Source organism: Rhinatrema bivittatum, chromosome 3 (genome assembly GCF_901001135.1).
Source record: "Rhinatrema bivittatum chromosome 3, aRhiBiv1.1, whole genome shotgun sequence".
In the NCBI taxonomy this organism is placed as follows: Eukaryota; Metazoa; Chordata; class Amphibia; order Gymnophiona; family Rhinatrematidae; genus Rhinatrema; species Rhinatrema bivittatum.
In genome coordinates, this window is record NC_042617.1 from 72620466 (window position 1) to 72638379 (window position 17914).

Consider the following 17914-nt stretch of genomic DNA (forward strand, 5'->3'; position numbering starts at 1 on the left):
GATGCCCACAGTGATGTTCATTGGATAGAGAACCAGATTACTTTGGTTACTCTAAAAGTTGGGCGTGTTTGCACCCTTTGAGGTCTGCAGTTGACAACCCCTGCTTTCCATGGGAGCAATGCTAACGCAGGGTTACGTTGCCAGAGAGGCAGGCTGCAATGGTTGCAACACTGTCAGCACTAGCAGTTGACTGTTACCAGGTGTGCTGGCAATGAGCAGTGGTGTCGGTGGACTTAGGGCCATGGCAGCAGTGGGAGGTTTGGTGTCATGACAGCAGCAGTGTTGACAGTGGCAAGGGCCAGATTGTGCCTTGGGGGGCAGTGAGCGACGATGGCTGTGTGCTGCGGGGTGGTGCCAAGTAGGGATGTGCCTTTATTTGAAGCAAATGGGTAAAATGTGATGAATGATTCCATTTTTGGTTCAGATTGGTTCAGATTGTTCTTTCCCCAACAAATGGATGGTGCCCTTGAAAATGCCGAAACATTAATTGTCTCATTCATTTTTGGACACACTATTATAGTCTTTGGGGCAAGAAAGACTGCATTTTTTTTTCTCTTCAAGCCAGGCAGAGCGGAGCTGGGTTTGGAAGGGACAAGGAAGGAGAGAATCAATCCAGGTTCTCAGAATAACTTCCTCTTTTTTTTAACCCGAAAGTGAAAGAAAAAAATTACCTTTGAGCATTCATCATTTTGTTCAGTCATTTCTCTGTTGTATTTCAGACAGAGAGGTTCTGATTGTGAAGCTCTTTCTTAGAATGAAAGAAAAAGTTAACAAAAAGATTTAGAACAGAAGGAGAAAGCAAGGTGAACTAACTGCCTGTTGTCACTATATTAGAGGAGACATTGTCATCTCTTTGTTGACTTTTACAGTGTCACAGTATCAGTGGAGTAAGAACCTGCAGACAGAGCTTTGACTGCAACACATAATAGGGAGAAATCTGTGATTCAGTGTGAGTAGTGGTATACAGTAGTGACTGGGACTGCCATCCGGGTACAACGGCCTTTGCTCACTGACTTTCTGTATGTGGAAAGGAGTCGGTATAAAATCTGAGATCTGTTTTACTTCAGTGTCGATGTTATTAAAAAAACAAAAACACCCCACTTTTGTGGTTCATTTGTAACTCATGACTAGATGTGAGTCAGTGGAAGTTTTAGTTGGTGTATGGGGAAGAAGCACACTTTTTTAGGAGGGGGGTGTCCAGGGGTGGATTGAGGGAAAATAGTGGCCCTTGGGATTTTTCTCCATACTGGCCCACGGGTACCCAATTACATATACAATATAATTTACATATATTTGTACACACCCCTATACTTCGGCATGGTCCTCCCGTGCCAACACTCAAAGAATAACAACCCCACCTATGAAAAAGAATACCACAAATATTACACCAGAATCTAAAATATCAATACACCTCCTATCAGGAAAAAGAACAGGCCAAGCTACTACAGATCCCTACAGAGAAACCACATGCTAAAAGAATGCTTGATCTCAGTCTTTGCATTCAGAACACAAACTCTCACCAAATACAGAATAAAGCCACATAAAGTATAAATAGAAATGTGCAGACAAAAAATAAACTGTAAAACGTATCACGCCAGACTCTATACAGTGCAACAATGGAAAAACAAAAATGTCACCATTCCTCATGAAACAATCAATAAAATCAAGATATATAAATCATGAATCATAATTATAAAATCATACTAATAAAATAATTTCAAAAAAGCTGATGAATAGAATATCCAATAATTAAAGACTCAAGCAAATTTTGAAACCTTTACCAAACACCAATAAAATATTTCAAACAGCAGACACATCACATACTACCCAATAACTTAAAAAGCCACCTTTATTTACCCTCTCCAGCAGTTCTCCTACTCCTTTCCCTTGCAGGTCACACCAGAAGCAGCAGTAGCTGCTGAAGCTGTCCTCACGGTCCTCTTCCTTAGGGACCACAACCAATCTCTTCTCTCTCTCTCTCACACACACACACCAGTCATACCTTCAAGACCAGTTTCTGTCTCTCGCACACCAATCATCTCCCAAATCAGTCTCTCTCTCTCTCTCACACTCACACACACAAGCACACACATACCAGTCATCTCCCTGATCATTCTCACACATACACAAGTCACCTCTCTGGCCAGTCTCTCTCAATCACACAATGCTCTCGCTCCCTCTTACACACAGGATTTCAATCACACACATGCTCTCTCTATTTCACTTACACACAAGCTCTTAATCACACACATGTTCTGTCTCACTTACAAACAGACTCAATCACACACATGCCCTCTCTCACAGCCACAAGTCAGCCAAAAACATTTATTTATTTATTTAAAAGATTTTATATACCATCATTCGTGGTTAGATCACAACGGTGTACAATGTCTTTAGATCTTAAAACAGAATAATCATCTAAAAAACAGAATCAAATAAAACATTAAAGCATTTAAATATACAAATCAACTGATATGCAGATTTAATTCATACTAAAAACATTAATGTAGGGGGTAACTTCATAAGGTTGCTCAAAGAGCCAAGTTTTCAACCCTTTCTTAAATTTTTTGAACTCTGTTTCAAGCCGTAACTCAGCTGGTAAGGTGTTTCAGGTGCTTGGGCCTGCTATGGAGATTACTCTATCTCAGACTAACGCCAAGTGTGCAGTATTTATTGAAGGAACGGACAGCAGTCCTTTATGCTCCATCTCTCTTGCACACACACATTGACACACACAAGCACCCTCCCTGATTCACATATACACCACATACATACAGAAGCACCCTCCCTGTCTCACATACACATTACACTCTCACAGAAGCACCTTGCTTTCAGACTTGCAGCATTTTTCACTTTTAATAAAAGTGAAAGTGATGATCCCAACCATTAAATAAAAAAAACACATTCCTATCAGAAGGCGAAATGACACCCTTCCTTCAGGTTCTATCCTCCCAAGGGACAGTCACCCACACCGTATAGCTTCTCTTGTTTTACGCTTTCAGGCAATAAAGCAAGTGTCTTTCTTCAAACTATCAGTCATATGATTATTCATGTGGGAGATATGGAACCGAAAGACATCCTTAGTCAACTTCCCTTTTAAATGGGAAGATTCCAGTCTTAGTCATTTAAAAATATACATTTTCTAAAGGCTTAAAAAAAATAGCAAAACCGTTTCAGATTGGAACTATTCTAGTCTTCGTGCTTAAATTATGCTTTAAAAAAAACCAACCCAAACCCCACGTGGCATCAGTATCTTAAAGTTGTGATTTTGCTGAGATGAACATTTTAAATAGTTTAATATTTTTTTTGCTTTAGTATTTGTCTCTACCCACTTTGCTAAATTTTATTTTCCAGAAGAGGGATACTTAAAATTCAGTAATTTCATCTTTCATCCAACTTTTCAAAAGTTGCGCTACCAGCACAAAAGTTGAGGTATATGTATTATCACATTTCATTTTTTTTTTAAACTGGCAGATTCCTTTCTCACATACATAACACACACACAGAAGCACCATTCCTTTCTCACATTTACACACACATACACATAGACACACAGAAGCACCGTTCCTTTCTCACATACACACAGAAGCACCCTTCCGATCTAAGGCCCCCAGCTGACCAGCTGGTCTCCGGCGGTGGTTAGCAGCACCGGTATTCACTTCTTCGGCCCTCGCCAGCCTCGGTTTTAATTTCTTCGGCCCCCCCGGCTTGGTTTCCGGCGGGAGCCGAAGAAATTAAAATCGAGGCCGAAGAAAAGAAGATGGGGGCTGGCTGGGCGGCGCCCATCTTCATTTCTTCAACCTCCGCCGGCCTCGATTTTAATTTCTTCGGCCCCTGCCGGCTTGGTCTCCGGCAGGGGCTGGCTGGGAGGCTCCCATCTTCATTTCTTCGGCCCCCGCCAGCCTCGATTTTTATTTCTTCGGGCACCCGCTGGCTGGGAGGCGCTGAGGCTGGGCTGAGGAAGAGCCACGCGGTTGAGACCATGTGACCAGTTAGACCGGCCCACCTGGGGAAGCCCAATCCCCCGATAGGCCAATCCACTCCTGGGGGTGTCTTTTCTTCACTTGATCCTGTAATGGTCTCGGCCAACCCCCATCCTTCCACAGATAATGCTGCTCAGGTGTCCTCACTGGCAACAGGGCTGGGGAGGGGCCTCCTCCCTGGTTTACCCTCGAGTACAGCTGGTTGGCTGCAGGGGGCTGGCACCGTGGCGGCAGCTGGCTTCCCTTCCTCTTCAGCCTCAACATGGTATGCAAACTTTAATCCAATGAGCTGCGGCCTGAGCACATTTTATATATTTGATGCCCTTTCGTCACTGCATTGACAGGGGAGTTTCCAGAACTGAGGCCCGAAGAACCATCATTCATGATTGCCATATGCATGCCCCCTTTCATGCCCTTGCCACTTTCCTGCAGTAGCATAGTGCCACCTGGCAGTCCTCTGAGTCTAAGATCCATGGACAATATCTAATTTGTCCCCTTGAGTTAGTCATTAGGTGTTACTAAGTAGCTGTGAGTATTGTGTTATAAATGTCCCCCCTTTCAATGGACTTATCTAGTGTTAAAAGAGCAACAAAACCTACAAGTTTGCTTTTAAAGAAATTGGCTTAGCAGTTTTATTCTGCTCTTTGGGGCTTTCAGTTCAGTTGAAACCTGGCCTCTGTTGGATTAAGGTGGTACCATGAGTCTTCATTCGCACCTATCCAGTTTTTTGTCTCCATTTCATCAATTCTCCACCCCCCCCCCCCTTCTTCACTCCCCTCCTCTAGACAAGTCTTTGCAGTGACAAGGCCACAGCCTGCAGCTCCTTCTGGAATCTAATATGTTTGAACCCTGAGTCTGGCTACTAGGTGTTGCTGTTGTGCAGCTGCCTCACCTCTGTAGCTGATGTAGGGAACAGAACCCAGGCTCTGGAATCAAACCCAATTCTCCACCAGGCTAGCCTCAGGGCCCAAGTGTGGGTGGAGGAAGGGGGAAGGATACACTTTGCTAGTCCTTGGACATCCGAGAGGGCATAGCCCAGGCTGCAACCCTATTACCATAAGGAAAGAATTTAAGGAAACATTGTAGGTCATTCTTGAGGATATTTATGGAAAGTTATGTACAAGCAATGTGGTGTGTCTAAGATATGAGATTTTCTGAAGCCAGTCAAGCAGTATTCTGAACAGTGAGTTGTTGGCTACCCCTTGGCCTTTTTGTAGAACAATGCATGCTTGTCAGTTAATTCTGGAACCTGTAGTTTGAAAGACAGAGGTATTTATGCTTCTCTATCTGACATGCTCTCTCATGAAATACAAATCCTAGAGTCCCTTGTCCATATAGATAAAAAGGGAGGGGGCAAAGCACCATATAACCAGGGAGGGACAATGATCTTAGATTACCAGGGACAGTTAAAACCAACATTGTTGCTGGTAGGATCTACAGGCCTAAAAGTGGGTAATGACTTGAGTTAGGCCTAATAGTCTACACATTGTATAGAGAAGAACTGAGACAGGGATAAAAGACATTTCTTCTCTTTCTGTCAAGTATTTCATCCCGCCCCTTCCACCCCCTATCAAGGTCAAAGGGAATTTTAAAAAAGCTAAAATACACCAATCAATTCTCCAGTTTTTCACAACAGACAAGATCTTTCTGCAGTCTGGCTCAGGCAATACACTAAACTATGTGAGTAGATGAACAAAAGCAAAGTGAAGATGATTTTAAAATGAAGATTGTGACTATGGCAACTGATGATGAAGAAGAGCTGCCAGATGAATCATATGACTCCAGTCTAATGCTATCAAAACATAGGTGATATCACCATTAACACCACTACTTCGAAACAAGACTTGCTAAAAACAGGCAAGAGTAGTACTACATTGTTTGATTCATGCTTTCTCAAAGATCCAGGCTTGTTGACTAAAGCGATAACATATATCCATCAAAAACTATATTTGGTGTCCTGAGTTTTGAAGAAATGTGCAAAGTCAATTCCAAAATGGTGAGCATACTTTCCCTGAATTTCTTCTCAAATGAAAAACTTCAGTGGTGAACAGAATCCAAGAGATTGACTTATTAGGAGTCCTACCAATCATCGTCATTATCAATTTTTATTAAAACTGCCTTTCCATTTTAACAGTGCCCAAAGCAAGTTTACAATAATATAAAAGTAATAAATATATCACAAAAACAATAAAACATTTATAAAACTGAGCAGATCAAATATTACTCTACCTTGTAAGTTCACACCCTTTTATATTTTTCACATTCATTGCATAAAAAATACAAATCAAAATGCATTAAAGTAGGGTTTTGTTTCACAGATCTACACAACATCCTCTATACTTCCATCATGAAGTGACAAGTATAGAAATATTCCAAAAGTAATTAAGAATAAAAAACACTAACATCTTGATTGCATTAATCTTAATACCCTTTGACATAGCAAACCTAGATTAGCTGCGATTCAAAATAATTGCCTTGACAAGGCCCATAATATGTTAAATAGAGCCCACCTATGTCCGATCTCAGTTGTTTAGTTGATTTGAATAATCCTAGATGAAGAATCAAGCTGTTTCTATTGTGTGTAGTGAATCTGAAGCAAAGGTCACAATATGTTGAATAATTTGCTGCTTAAAGTACTCCGGGATAACGTTATTCAAAGGTATACATTATGGGAAGACTGTAAGAAAATTTAATTGTGTTTGAATATAAAAATAATACTTAGCATTTCTGTAGCCTTAACAGATATATGCAGTGCTGTACCGTGGTGATAAATATTGAGGTATAGTCCATTCCCCAAAAAGATCAAGGGCAACTTTCCTGGAACACTTGAGTTTATAGCTCACTATGGCCAGGATTCATCATTCTTCGGAGAATGATGAATCCTGCAAAAACAGGGGGGCGGGGGGGGCGGGCCTGCGAAAGCCTGCAGCCTTTGCACCACGGCGGTGCGCCGACTGCTGGCTTTCGCACCGAATAGCACCACCATGAAAGGTGGTGCTATTTGGCACGCTACTGCCAACGATAATGTTAGTAACATTATTGCCGGCAGCGAAGACACTGCCGACTCATCCCCTCCCCATCCCAACTCCTTCCCTCCTCCTAATTTGCATGATATTGCATATATTCAGCAGGACGTTTATCCAGCTGAATATATGTGACAAGTTATCAAACTAACTTTAGCCGAATAACTTGCCCACTAACCAGCCTACTGAATATTGGTCTGAGATTGTTTTGGTTTTAAGTGTAATTTAAGTTGCATTATGTTTTGTTGTTTTTACTTTTTTTGTTTTTTTTTATAGCTTTGTTTATTGTATTTTATGTTATATGTTTGCTATGTATTTTATGTGTATTGTTTTTGAAAATCAGTCAGCAGTCTTTATGAATGGGCAGTATATAAGTTGAAGATATAAATAAATAAATAAATAAACCTAGGCAAAGCAGCTGTATTAAGTATTGTTTGTTATTGCTTTATTAATTTTTTATGAATATATAATTGTACCATGTTTAGAACTTGGGATAACTGCGAACAATAAATATTTTAAATAAATAATACATTTGTTTCACATTTGGTTAGACCCTAAAATATGTGACATTAGAGGCTGAGGAATTAGAAGATGCTTCTGAATGTCTACTTCAAATGTGTCCTACCGATCTTTCTTAGAATTTTAATTGAGAAATCTTGCATTTGAAAAATTATCTTCAAGGCTAGTTTTGGAAAAGAGTATAATGAGATTTATTAAGACAGCTGCAACTAATTTTCAGTGTAATGTGCATAGCCTCACATATTTTTTTGCACACTGCCTGCGACTGCAGCAGAATCTGAAAGAAATGTCAGCAAGTTAGCACACATCAAAACTGCAGCCGTTTTACTATGGGACTAGAACAATTAAGTCACCTTGCTTTTTTGTCTATCGAGATTAAACTTGCAAGAGAAATTGACTTTGGGGAAATAATTCTTCATGTTATAATGAAAAAGGCCAGAAAAATAAAACTTTAATATGAATTGATCTGTTTATAAAGGGAGCAATTTTCAAACAGCCCGCATTGCTGAAGAGTGTGGGGTACTTTTTACATGCGGTCTTTGCACTGATTTTCAAAAGAAAATTATGCATGTACTTTTTTCTTTGAAAATTGCCCCAAGGAAGAGTACCTGCAGAGTTTTGCATCTGCTTTTTCTGTGGATAATTTTTCCAACCAAAACTACACCCAAAGGGGTGAATTTTTAAAACATTTAGGTGGGTAAAATAAGCATATACATCTGTAAATAGCTTTTATTCGTGTACATGTTATTTTATAAACATCAAATGTACATACATATTTTTGGTCTTCGTGCACATTTATGCAAGAAAAAAGGGAAGTATAGGGGAATTTCAGGGCAGGGCCAAGAGGTATGCACAATTTGCTATTTTATGAGACTTATGTGTGTACATTTGTCAACTTATTAGTGTAATTTTACCCCTGCTAATTTTGCCCAGTTCATATCTGACTCATCAGTAGTTTACTATTGGTTGGGTGGGAGGTTTAGGTGAACTGGTAGGAGTTCAGAGTAAAGAAGGGGTCTCGATGACTTGCAGAAGGACTTTTAAAACTGGTGGAGGTTTTGGCAAACTGGTGATTTTGATTAAGAGCGCATGTTTTAAAATATACCAACTTCTGCATGTAAACAGTGTTTTAGGTGAACAATTAGCAGTTGTTTTTGTGTATAAAATATACCCATGTTTGTTTTTAAAATAGGTAGGAAAAGTACATGCTTTCAGTGCACTGCAGATATTCACACGTAAGGAAAATATGCATATTTTATAGCTGGCATGTACCTGATATGTGCAGGTTCTAAAATACTATGGTAGATCTCCACGCAGTCATATATATATATATATGCGTAAATAGCGCTGTGCAGGTTTGTTTGAAAGTTACCCTCATAGTTTTACAATACAAAACTATATGCCTAGTTTTGTCCCTCAGGAATGCCTCCACTTCATTGTGGGAAAAAGTATGCGAATTGTGGATCTATGCGTGTACGTTTAACCACAAAGAGGGTGGGCAATTTTCAGACAAATGCTTTTTACCCTTGAAAATCCTATTGAAAATTGCTCTCATAATGTTTGTAGCTCTATTAATCCATTAGCTAATAAAAAAAGAATCAAAACATTGATTGGATAATACCAATTTTAGGACAGACCATCAATAAAATTACAAAATAATAATGCTAGATGTTAATTTTGTAAATAAATATAATTTTTCTTTCATAATTCATGAGATTTAATGTTTGTGGGATGGTATATATATATGGGAGGGGTCCTGCCTTACAAGTGTTTACTGAGCAAAAAGAAATAATGCTGGAGCTTTGCTGGCTCTACCCAATTTTTGCTGCTTGACAGGTAATAGGACCTCCTGTAGGGAAACTGGTAGAGCTTCTGCTTTTAGGCCAGATGTCTTACCCAGAGCTAGAATCAGTGGTTCTTTGACAGGCTTGTCCCTTTTACTTGTTTTACAATTAACTTAAATAGTAAAAGATATTTATTACTTAGACTTACTGAATATCAGATGAGGCCATACTCTACATCTTGAAAGCTTGTTTGCCATCATCTAGAGTCCTTGGATAAGATGGGAGGGTGGATAAAGGAAAGACATCTTGTTTCTTTGCCTCACAAATCTAGCTAAAACCTTAAAGGTGAATTGTAAAAGCCAGGTGTGTGCCAAAATCGGGAGATGGGGGTGTATGTAGCACATGTTTGTGTCCACCTGATTTATAAGCTGCACACATGTGCACACAATTACTGATGTAGAATATCTAGCATCGGGAAAAAAATGTGGGAAGGGCATGAGCATTCCAGGACGGGGTCAAGAGATATGCGCGCAAGTAGCTATGCGCCTGGGCACATGCCCAGGTATAGCTGAGCGCAAATTTACTTCTGCAATGGTGGAGGTGTAAGCCTTTATAAATCTATTTCCAGGCATCCCTGAAGTGTTTGAGGGCTCTGGGTTAACTGGAGGGTGCAGGCTAAAGAACCAGGGGGGATTGGAGGACCTAGCTCTGAAGTCTAGGCAAATTGGTGGGCGAACTGGTGAAACTGGTCATGGGCTGGACATGCATCTGTAATAAAATTTCCTCACTTGTGCACCCCAAAGCCGACTTATATGGCACGAGCTTAAAATTAGGAGTAAATACTCACGCGCCAGGGCTATTTTATAATACTCATGCTTATATGCTCGCTTGAAAGTTACCTTCCCTGAATCTGGAGGGTGGATTGCAGCATGTTTGTGACTCTGTGATCCATTTTGGACCTCTTTAGTGAGTAGGGTGCTAAAGGATTGTAGACTGTGCTGTGATTCTCCACTGAAGGGCTGAAAACTCCAGTTCCTTCCTATCATGTTGGCTGTTTCCACCAAAATATTTCAAATATATGTCAAATTGAAAAATTATCAGTCTGCAGTAGTTTTTATTACATGATTTTAACTAATATATTCTTATTAATTTTAAGTATGCCCATGATCTTTGTGTGCTTTAAATGATTAAAATATTAACAGGTCAGAGTTTTGACTAATGTAGCTTTTCTTTTCACAGGAAGACTATGATCGTCTGAGACCTCTCTCGTATCCCATGACTGATGTTTTCCTTATCTGCTTCTCAGTGGTAAATCCTGCCTCATTTCAAAACGTGAAGGAAGAGTGGGTACCAGAGTTAAAAGAATATGCACCAAATGTACCTTTTTTGTTAGTAGGAACCCAGGTATGATTATTCTCCATTTACTCTAAAGTATTTCACCTTGCAAGCTTTAGCAACATATTGATTGTATGGGTCATGTCCAAGGTCCAGACTGACTATTTCCGTGTTCCTTTGCACAGTTTCATGGACCAAAAGGAACAGAAGCTAGTGCTGGTTGTCACCTTCTTGGCATTTTGTTCTGTTCTGTGTGTCCAGTCTTCCTCTGTGAAGTTTCGGTCCTTCCTCATAGTCCTCCCTAACCTTGAAACTAAAGGCAATATTAAACATGGCTTTTTTTTATACAGAGTGTTTCAAATCTCTGTGCCATAGGCATGCCTATTCAGTAAAGACGCTGGCTGTGCTATGTTTTGCATATAAATAAACAAAAAAAAATCCTCTCTCAAAAAAATCTTAAAACATTTATAAGCTGAAAAGAGTTCCTTTCCAGGAACTCTTGAGTAAATAGCTCTTTTTGACAGCAGCACTCATGGCCACAGTCAAGGAAACATAGAACAAAACGATGCAAAGAAAGATTCATTATCTCTCATGGGAGAGTCAGGATGCGTTCATTGAATTATTTGATAAGAGTGTGCAAAAAACCATTCTAACAGAGAAAAGGTAATTTATTTTTCTATCATATGTGATGCTACTCCTAATATCTTTCACCTAGAAGAACATGTGTTGATATTCTGATTTGTCATTCATAACAAAGATACTGGTACATTTAATATTAAAGAATTATTTACTTATTAATATTGATTAAAAAATAGCAGAAATTATAATTGCCATCTTAGGGGGTAATAACATATCTCTTGGTGACTGTAGAGGTCAAGGTTTTGATAATGGCTGTAATATGTTAGAGAACATTAAAGGTGCTCCAGTCTGCATTATATTCAAACCTGAACTTACTATGTATTTTCCTTGGGCTTTCTATTCACTAAATCTTGTAGTGCAGCATGTACTGAAACATTAATACTTTTTGGTTGTGTGCAGCAACATTTTGTGTTTTTCAGTGCTAATCCTGTGAGGTAGAAAATTATAAAATACATTATAAATGCCGCTCTCAGTCAGATATATCCTGGAGTGTACTTGCTGATGCTGTCTGTCCACTCATAGTAACATAGTAAATGATGGCAGAAAAAAAGACCAAAATGGTCCATCCAGTCTGCCCAGCTGAGATTTATCCACTTTGGGTAAATGCACATATTTATTTATTTTTATTTATTTAAATGTTTTTCTATACCGAAGAATAGCAAGATGCCTTCACTCCGGTTTACAGATACAACAACTTAGTACATTTGTCAACAACTGATACAAACAGGGTAAAACAACGACTGATCCAACCAGGGTATGTCAACAACTGATACAAACATGGTATAAACGTGATCAAACCGGGTAAAGATCAACAAATTGATTGGAACTTATGTAAGTTAAATACAACTTAGAGTGGGTTAATTTGTATAATTGAATTGTGTTATCCTTGAAGGGGGTAATGTAATTTAATGGACAGAAGTGGATGTCTACGTTGATTTACCTATGGGGAACTAATTTTAAAGTCTTTGGGTATTTATATCGTATTATTCATTTTTGTCAGTGAACAGACAAGCTTAAACATTCTATGTAATAGTCTTGGGATTGTTCTTGCACAACCACAATTGGTAATGAGTTTGATAAGTTGTGTGTGGTTATCCGATACCGTCTTTGAAAGTTTGACTGAAGATCCATGTTTTGAGCTCTTTTTTGAATGATTTGATGTTGCTTTGTGAGCTCAGGTAATCTGGTAGTGAGTTCCATAGTTTCGGTCCTGCAATGGAGATGGCTCTGTTTCTTGTGTTGGACAGCTTAGCTAATGGCAGTGATGGTATAACTAGATGTAATTTACTTGCGGTCCTTGTCGTGCGTTGTGATCTGTGTATCTGTATGATGTTATTGAGTGCAGTGTTTTCTGCTTTGTATGTTGTGTAGGATTGTCAGTGTTTTGAATTCAATTCTTTTTTCTACTGGTAGCCAGTGTAGACTGTTGAGTACGGGGGTGATGTGGTATAAATTCTCATCTGCAACCCAACACCAACTCCCCCTCCTTCCTATATTTTATCTTAACTTCTGAACCATCTGGTAGGGCATTGCAAACATCCACCACTTCCCCTTTGAGAATTCTTACACAAAAACTATATGCACATTTTTACATCTGCTGATTTGGGCAGGTAGGAGGTTTTCTGAGAAAAAATAAGCATATAATTTTAAAACTTCAAAAAGAGCAAATCCTTTCCCAATCCGACCACTGGGATTTCTCTTCCTAATTTGAATACAAGTACATATTACTTTTATATAAATATAGAATGGGCAGTTTTATTCTGCAAGTAAAACACTGTTTTATCTGCCAAAATGACTTTGAAAATTACCCTCTGAAAGGTGAATTTTAAAAGAGTTGTCCGCAAATGAATCAGCACATGGGCACCCAGATAGTGCATATTTGCGCAAATGCTATTTTATAAACATCAAACATACATGCACAAGTCATGATGCGCAAATACATTTTCTCTTATAAAAAAAAGAGGTGGATTGGGGCTTGCTAGAGGTGTTCTAGGGTGGGCCCAACAATTATTGGCCTGATTTTAAAAGGCCCGTGTGTGTAAAAAATGGGAGATACGCGCGCAACCGGGCCCTGCGCGTGCCGCGTGCATTTTACAAAGGGCCTGGCCATGTGCGTAACTCCCGTTATGCTTCGAAGTGCCGGGCCCAAAGAAAGGGGCGGGCTGGGAGGGGAGGGCATGGTCTGGGTGGGGAGGGGAGGGCATTTGATGCTGTCCCGGGGAAGCGCACGCCAGCCGGCTGCCGGCGCACAGAGATTACTTCTGCTCCCGAGGAACAGTAAGTAATCAAACCCCTCCCCCACCAACCCTATAAATAGCTAGTAAGGGGTTAGGGGTCGGGGAGGAGAGGGGAATGGTTAGGAAGATTAGGTAGGGGTATAGGGAAGGTCCCTCCCAGTCCGCTCCAATTAGGGGATGCCCTACTCCTGTCCCCCCCCCCTTGGCACGGAGGAGGCCACCCGCCCGCACACGTGCACGCAGATGTTAAACTCTGCCGTGCATGTGCGCGCGATTATCGTAATTTATAACATGCGCACACCGACGTGCGTGCTATAAAATAGCCGCGTCCATGTGCGCGTGCCGGGAACCGATGGACACGTGCGCACGCGGGCCTTAAAATCGACCCCATGTGAATAAGTTGCTATTTTATAAACTGTGAAAGTGATGTGCATATGGCTGTTACCTGCACATATTTATTTCTGCTAATTATCTAGGGTGAGGGTTCTGGGTAAACTGGGGGGAGTTCAGGTTGAAGATCCAGGGTGGTCTTGATGACCTAGAGATAGTCTGGGCAAGCTGAACTAATTGGCAATTTCCTTCAAGTAAGCATGTTATAAAATTTGATGATTTACATGCGAAAAAGCTGACAAGTGCTAAGGAAAATACATGAGTTACATATCCTTGTGAAAATAATAAAAATTAGGAGCACAAATATGTGTGTATAGCAGATATGCATCACTTGTCTAGATAAGTCTTAAAAAGTGCTACTTTTCAAACACTAGTTATCTGGCTATCTTATCCAGCTAAATAGCGCTTTTCTTTTACTTGTCTGGCTGTCTTACTTTGCCAGATAAGTCTTAAACAGCGTTACTTGGCCAGATAAGTCAAAAGTTATCTGGCTGTTTAAAATAAATGCTGCATATCTTCTAGATACGTGAATAAGTTGTTGGGTAGATTTAAGCGTATTTTATATAATGTGCATGCATTTGTGTGCACAATATAAATACAGAGGAATGGAGTGGAGGAGTAGCTTAGTGATTAGAGCAACGGGCTATGAACCAGGGAGGTTCAGATCCCATTGCCGTTCCTTGTGACTTTGGGCAAGTCACTTTACCTTCCATTGCCTCAGGTACAAACTTAGAGGTGAATTTTAAAAGCCCGGCAGATGCTGAAATTAGGGGATGTGCGCACAAGTTGGGCTTACACGCGCCCACCGTATTTTCATAGCTCCGAGATGAGTGCATATCTCACTGAGATTCAGAAAGGGTAGGTTCATGGGTGTGCTCTGGGCATTCTGGGGTGAGGGCCAAGAGAGGTTTGCGTAAGTTCTTATGTGCCTGGGCGTGCTCCCAGGTCCAGTGGGTGCACACCCAGGCACCCACTGGACCTGGGTGCACGCCTATGGAAGAGGTGTAACCTAGAAAAAAAACCCATCCTTTTCTGACGGGTTTAAAGGATCTGAGGTAACTGGGGGCAATGCAGGTCATGAAACCGGAGGGGTTAGGAGGACCTAGCACTCGACTGGACAAACTGGTGGAACTGGCAATGGCATGGATACATGCCCATCATAAAATACTCCGACTTACACAGTGGAAACAGGATTTACGTGGTTAGGACGCCTGCCCATTTAAAAATGAGTGCACATGAGAATGCGCCCAGTGTATTTTATAACATGCACGCATAACATCTGATCTACAAGCTAGTGCTCTCCGGTTCAGGAGGTCCCTCAGCCTATCACACCATGCTGAGGGCCTGCTTCAGTACAAGCTCAGAGAAGAGAATGCGCCAGAAATCCTATTCCTTGGAGGTCTCATCCTACCATCAGCCACTTCTGTGGTCTTGTGAGATCAGAGTTCCAAGTGACTGTAAACATCTATATCTTTCTTTTAATTAGGTCATCTTTTTCCTTGAAGTGCTTACTAATATATTTTTGTGGGATTTGTCAAAGTTTTCCAACTTCTGGATGTGTTATCAACGAAGGGAATTATGCCTTTGAAATGGTACTGAGCATCAAAAGAAACGACCTTTGGAGCCAGGATTTGAAAAATCCACTGGCCGACTTGCCTGGAGCAAGCTGATTTTTTTCAGCAAGTGAGGTGGCAGTGTATTCAGTTCTGATTGGTATCTGGAAAGAGAGAAAGAGGTCTGAAGCTGTCAGAAACATGGGGTAGGAGGAAGTAAGTAAAGACAGTGAGAGGGCTGAAGGGGAGAAGAGAAAAAGGAGAGCAAGGGAAAGAAGAAAGTAGTGGAGAGAGGAGGCAGACTAGTGTGAATGTAACACCCCTCATCTCTGATCTGAAGTAACTTTGGCATAGCCTCCTCCAACATTCTGCTCCAAGGACACTGATTAGAATTTCCTGTAGCACTGGACTTCCTTTATAGGTCCACCAGCCGGGACTTCCTGTGGTGCTTGCTGACATCACATCCTCCATGAGTATATAAGGAAGGCCTCAGCAACAGGTCTTCCTGCCTTGTTTGCAGTATGCGTTGCTACTCCTCCTCTTGCTTGCCTGTCTCCAGTCCTGCTCCTCACCTTGCCTTGTTCCAATCCATGCCTTGCCTGTCCTTGTCTTGCTTGTTCCAGACTGTGCCTTGCCTGTCCTTGTCTCACTGTTCCAGGCCGTTTCTTGTCTGCCCTGATCCTCGCCTTCCCTGTTCTGTCCTTCTGACTATTTTCTGGTCATGACCTCGGCCTTGATTCCTGACTATGTTACTTGCTCTCCGCCTGCCCTGACCACTGCCTGCACCTCGATGCTGCTTGTTATCCGCCTGAATTCCGACACCACTTGCTTGCTTCCTACCCTCACCTTGGCCTGAGACTGGACTCTGCCTGACTGCTATTGACAGGACCCTTGCCTAAGCCCTGCCATCCTCTGGAACCCAAGGGCTCAACCTCATATAGGTGAATCCCAGGCCTTGTCCCAGTAATGTGTGACCACCTGCTGTCGGCGTGGGCCTAGTGTGTTCACCCTCTAGGCCGTGTCAGCCATGCCACAACCATCACAATGGCAAATGGAGGAGACAGAGGACTGAACTTGGATGAGGTGGGGAGTGGAGGAGTAGAGCGAGAGGGCTACATATAGGTGGGGTTAGGTGGACGATGTGCCAGGGAAGAAATGCACTCATGTGCTCCTGCCATCTGCCACCTCAAAACAAATTATTGAGAGGGGAAGAAGGAGACAGTAGAGAGAGTACATTTTATTTATTTTATTTATTTATTTATTGTTTTTGTTATACCGAGTTTCATGATAGGCATCACATCAACCCGGTTTAGACTGTTTCATCTCTGGCAATTTAGACCTGGAGGAAATATTCAAACCCAGTCTATAGTTACTGCTAGGAATTCTTTTCCTAGCTTATTCCAAAAATAGGCCTAGAAGTCACCAGAGAGCAGCTATAAATACACCTGCAATTGAAAGATATTAACTTGAATAAAGTAGTATGGTTGCCATGTTAATCCACTTGCATATGGTAGGAATATTTTCATATTCGTCAGTACACTGTGAAGAGATTTAGGTTATTTGTAAATTATTGCTTTAAGAAAACTGCCCCCTCCCCCAAAAAAAAAAAAAATCCTCACCAGAAGGCACCCGTTCTCCTGCTCCTCCACATGTATTGGCCCTGCACATTCAAAACCCATGTGGCCAGTAAGTGCTCTATGCTGATCTCATGCATTGCAAGATCAGCATAAAGGAGTGCCAGCTGTGCGAGCTTTGAATACCGCGGGCAGGCACAGGAGGAGCAACAGCAGAACAGGCTTCCCATTTTGCTACCTGCCTGTGTTTTGTATTTGTCTACCTGTGTTTTGTGTTTGTCTGTGTGTGTGTGTATATGTGAATGTTAGCCTGCCTGGGGGTGGGAGTGTATGATTGGTAGCCTGTCTGGGATGGGGGTGTGTGAATGGGAGCATGCCTGGGTGCGAGTGTGTATGTGGATGGTAGCCTGCCTAGGGAGGGAAGTGTGTGTGTGAATGTGAATGGTAGTCTACCTGGGTGTAGATATGTGTAAATGGGAGCCTGCCTGGGGGGTTGTGGGTGTATGAATGGGAGTCTGCCTGTGTGTGTGTGTGAATGGGAACCTGCTTGGGGGAGATGTGAATGAAAGCATGTGGGAATGAGAACGTGTGTATATGGGAGTGGGAGCCTAGGGCCTAGAACTATATGTCTACTGCCCACACAGGTTAACCTTGGGCCCCCCCCCAAAAAAAAAAAAAATTTCAGTTCTGGCTATGTCACTGGTCACTTTCCAAATGTGTGACGGTCTTTGAGGTAGGTCCGACTCCATTCCCAGAGTAGCTTTGGGAGGTTCACATTCAGGAGATTCAGTCACCAAACATGGCACTGGCTCTTCCATATTCCTTCCTTGTCTAGCATCTGCAGAGTTCGGCTTGGAACTTGGTGTTTCTCCTTTCA

General features: G+C 41.4%; 1 protein-coding gene across 1 annotated transcript in view; it reads left to right on the forward strand.

Annotated features, from left to right (window-relative positions):
* Nucleotides 1-17914, forward strand: part of RHOQ (ras homolog family member Q) — a 62904-nt gene that overhangs the window by 31392 nt on the left and 13598 nt on the right. The window contains exon 3 of the mRNA XM_029593365.1: nucleotides 10549-10713. Coding sequence (XP_029449225.1) covers nucleotides 10549-10713 — 165 coding nt within the window. The remainder of the gene's footprint in view (nucleotides 1-10548; nucleotides 10714-17914) is intronic.